The following is a 2,789-nucleotide window of genomic DNA, read 5'->3' on the forward strand; positions in this document are numbered from 1 at the left end:
TTTTAATTTCTCGTGACATCCTTAGTATCATTATGACTAGAAAAATTATGACGTTTATGGGTAAGAATTTCAATTCAATTCAATTTATTGACTCTCCAAAAGCCATTAATGGCTATTATCTGCAAGATAACATCAATACACAAAATGGATACTATAACTTATACACCCACCTCACACCCACACTCTAGATGATTTAGAACAATTTTTTTTTCCAATTTTATGCACATACAATTATCTTTTTCCCCCTCAGCTCTTGGAATTTCGTCTATCTTACTCGTCAGCATTGGTTATATTAGTAATGACGTAACGCTCTCTGTCATTGTAATGACCATCGCATTTGGGGTGTATGGATTCATCGATTCTGGAGCTTCAGCAAATCCGATGGACATTGCACCGATTCATTCCGGATTAATAATCGGACTTATGTTTTCAATTTCAAGTGTTTCTGGTTTTATCAGTCCAACTGTGTTGGGAGCCTTGACCAACAAGAATGTAAGTCAATCATAAGACCAAATTTGTGTCCAAGCACAGTAGCTAGGTTCACATTCAGAATTTAACGTGATCTAGTGGATCATGATCAAGCCAGTCACTTTATGTGAACCAACCAGAATCAAATAACGTGCTCAGCTTAATCACCTTATTGTGATCTAGTGGAGCATGTTGATTCATCATGATTAACCTTGGTTAGCGTGATAAATTAATTCATGAGATTCAATTCAACCAATCAGCCTTCAGTTTATTAAACAGGTCCCAACCTCATTGGTTGTGCTTCTGGTAGTTTTCATGCAACACTGCACGCATTAGCATAAATTTATCATGATGATGGTTTCTATATGAACGGTTTTCTCTAACATGCTAAAGTTATCATGATGAATAGATCATGATAAGTTTATCACGATAGCTTATGTGAACGTACCTAGTGAGCATTTTAAACCAAGGTCGGTTAGTCGGATTATTTTCAACTCTAACCCAAGGTAAATTAATTGATCGTGTATGGCCAAGTGTCTTTTAAAGCCGTACAGATATCTTGAGTTTAAAGGAAGAAAATTGATCAAAATAAAACCGACCATAATTTTCCGAGATTATTGGGTCCTTCGGTCTTGGAAAACAGACTACTTTGTTTGCCTAATTTTTACCTACATCAAAATGCCTATCGATCGACGGACCGATTAACTGATCCATTGATCAACAAAGCAATCGGTCAATATAGATCGATCTATGTAGGTTGTACGTAATCGATCAATAAATCGATTAATTAATAAATACATTAATTAGTCAATCAATTAATAATGTCAATTAATTTATTAATCAGTTAATCAGTTAAATGGGAAAAAACTTAAATTTTTCAAACAAATCATTTTCTTTCAGGAAACAATATACCAATGGAGAAATGCATTTTGGATTGTATCGGGAGTGCAAACAATTGGACTGTTAGCGTTTTTGATTTTTGGAAGTGGCGAAATACAAGATTGGTCCAAAGCCGACGGTAAACCGGACAAAGATTTGCCCCTTTTGCTGAGGAAGCAAGAATCGCAAGAAAGGAATGATGGCTCAATACACTAAATATACAGTAATTGCCTATCTATATGTCAACATTTTACGGATTTTTACCAATGCAGAAAGTCTAACTGTTAATTTGGAATTAGGCCTACCAAAACACAATAGCTACCATATATAAGACAACTATATCTTAACAAATTGACTGTTTAATGAGAGATATCTTAATACATCCCTTGGCCTAATCCATTTTTTACAAGAGCGTTCAGTGGTTGCAATCCTATAGTAGGCCAACATTATCCCTTTGTAAAGGCTCAGTCAAACTTGGCCTGCGACTATTACGACCCAACCGAAAAATATTGAAATCGAGGGAAAATCATCAAAAGAACATGCAACAAGTCATAGACGTCGTGGGCCATTGCCAGAGCAAATTCAGTAGTTGCAGCAAATGGATGGTCATACTTACAGCTCTGCCCTCAAATTCCAAATTTTAAGCGATCGCGGGTAGGCCTACGTTTTTGCATGGTCGCACGTCGCGGGTCATGCGGTCGCACGATTGGTCAAGCAAATGTTGTACCACCTCACGATTGGTAGAGACACCAGTTGCACGACCGACTGGTTGCACGACCAGTAGTCCTACACTTTCTGTTTTTTTTATAACAGCCAGTAAAATTTTGCCCAATTTTTTTTGCCGATTTTACGCTCAAAATGTTCTTATTTTGTTCTTATTTTTATACACTTTTCAAACATACACAAATATTATTTTACAGCAGTATATTGTTATACTATATTATAGAGGGTATTACATAGTCACAGCTACTGTAAATAAGGTACCAAAGATTTGTTGGTTTCTTCTATTTAAAATAAAAATGTCACTTGACAATTTACTTCAGCCTTATTCTGTTCTTTGTGTTCTTAATTTTTAAGCGATATCGGCCTCAGTCAGTGTTCTTGATGATGACCTGTAGTCGTTTGATTTGACTGCTATTGCCGCAGTGGCGTATTAAGGGGTGCTCAGGGTGCCCCCCACCCTCACTCAGAGGTTGAAAAAAAATATAAGTGCCCCTTTTTAAGTATTAAAAAATAACTGACATAAATTATAAGTATTACAGTGACATTTTCTGGCATCTAAAAGAAAATTCTTAAAATGTTCTCACCTCAGCCTCATCCTTGATGGTAGTCAGGTGGATATAGTAATTTTCGTAGTTTTTAAGTACGTATTCAAGTGCCATTTTCCGGCATCTGAAAGTCTCAAATTCCTACAATTGTCTTACCTCAGCCTCAACCATGGT

The 2,789-nt window shown here is 36.3% G+C and overlaps 1 protein-coding gene across 1 annotated transcript; it reads left to right on the plus strand.

Annotated features, from left to right (window-relative positions):
• Nucleotides 1-6: 6 nt before the first annotated feature.
• LOC117118203 (sialin-like) lies at nucleotides 7-2,384 on the plus strand. Its single transcript, XM_033262717.1, has 3 exons — nucleotides 7-60; nucleotides 251-492; nucleotides 1,369-2,384. Exons 1-3 carry the CDS (start codon nucleotides 33-35, stop codon nucleotides 1,561-1,563), a joined length of 465 nt encoding a protein of 154 aa, XP_033118608.1. The 5' UTR covers nucleotides 7-32; the 3' UTR covers nucleotides 1,564-2,384.
• The last annotated feature ends 405 nt before the right edge of the window (nucleotides 2,385-2,789 follow it).

Source organism: Anneissia japonica, unplaced genomic scaffold (assembly GCF_011630105.1).
Source record: "Anneissia japonica isolate Jap-2015-1 unplaced genomic scaffold, ASM1163010v1 scaffold66782_len18280_cov101, whole genome shotgun sequence".
Classification (NCBI taxonomy): domain Eukaryota; kingdom Metazoa; phylum Echinodermata; class Crinoidea; order Comatulida; family Comatulidae; genus Anneissia; species Anneissia japonica.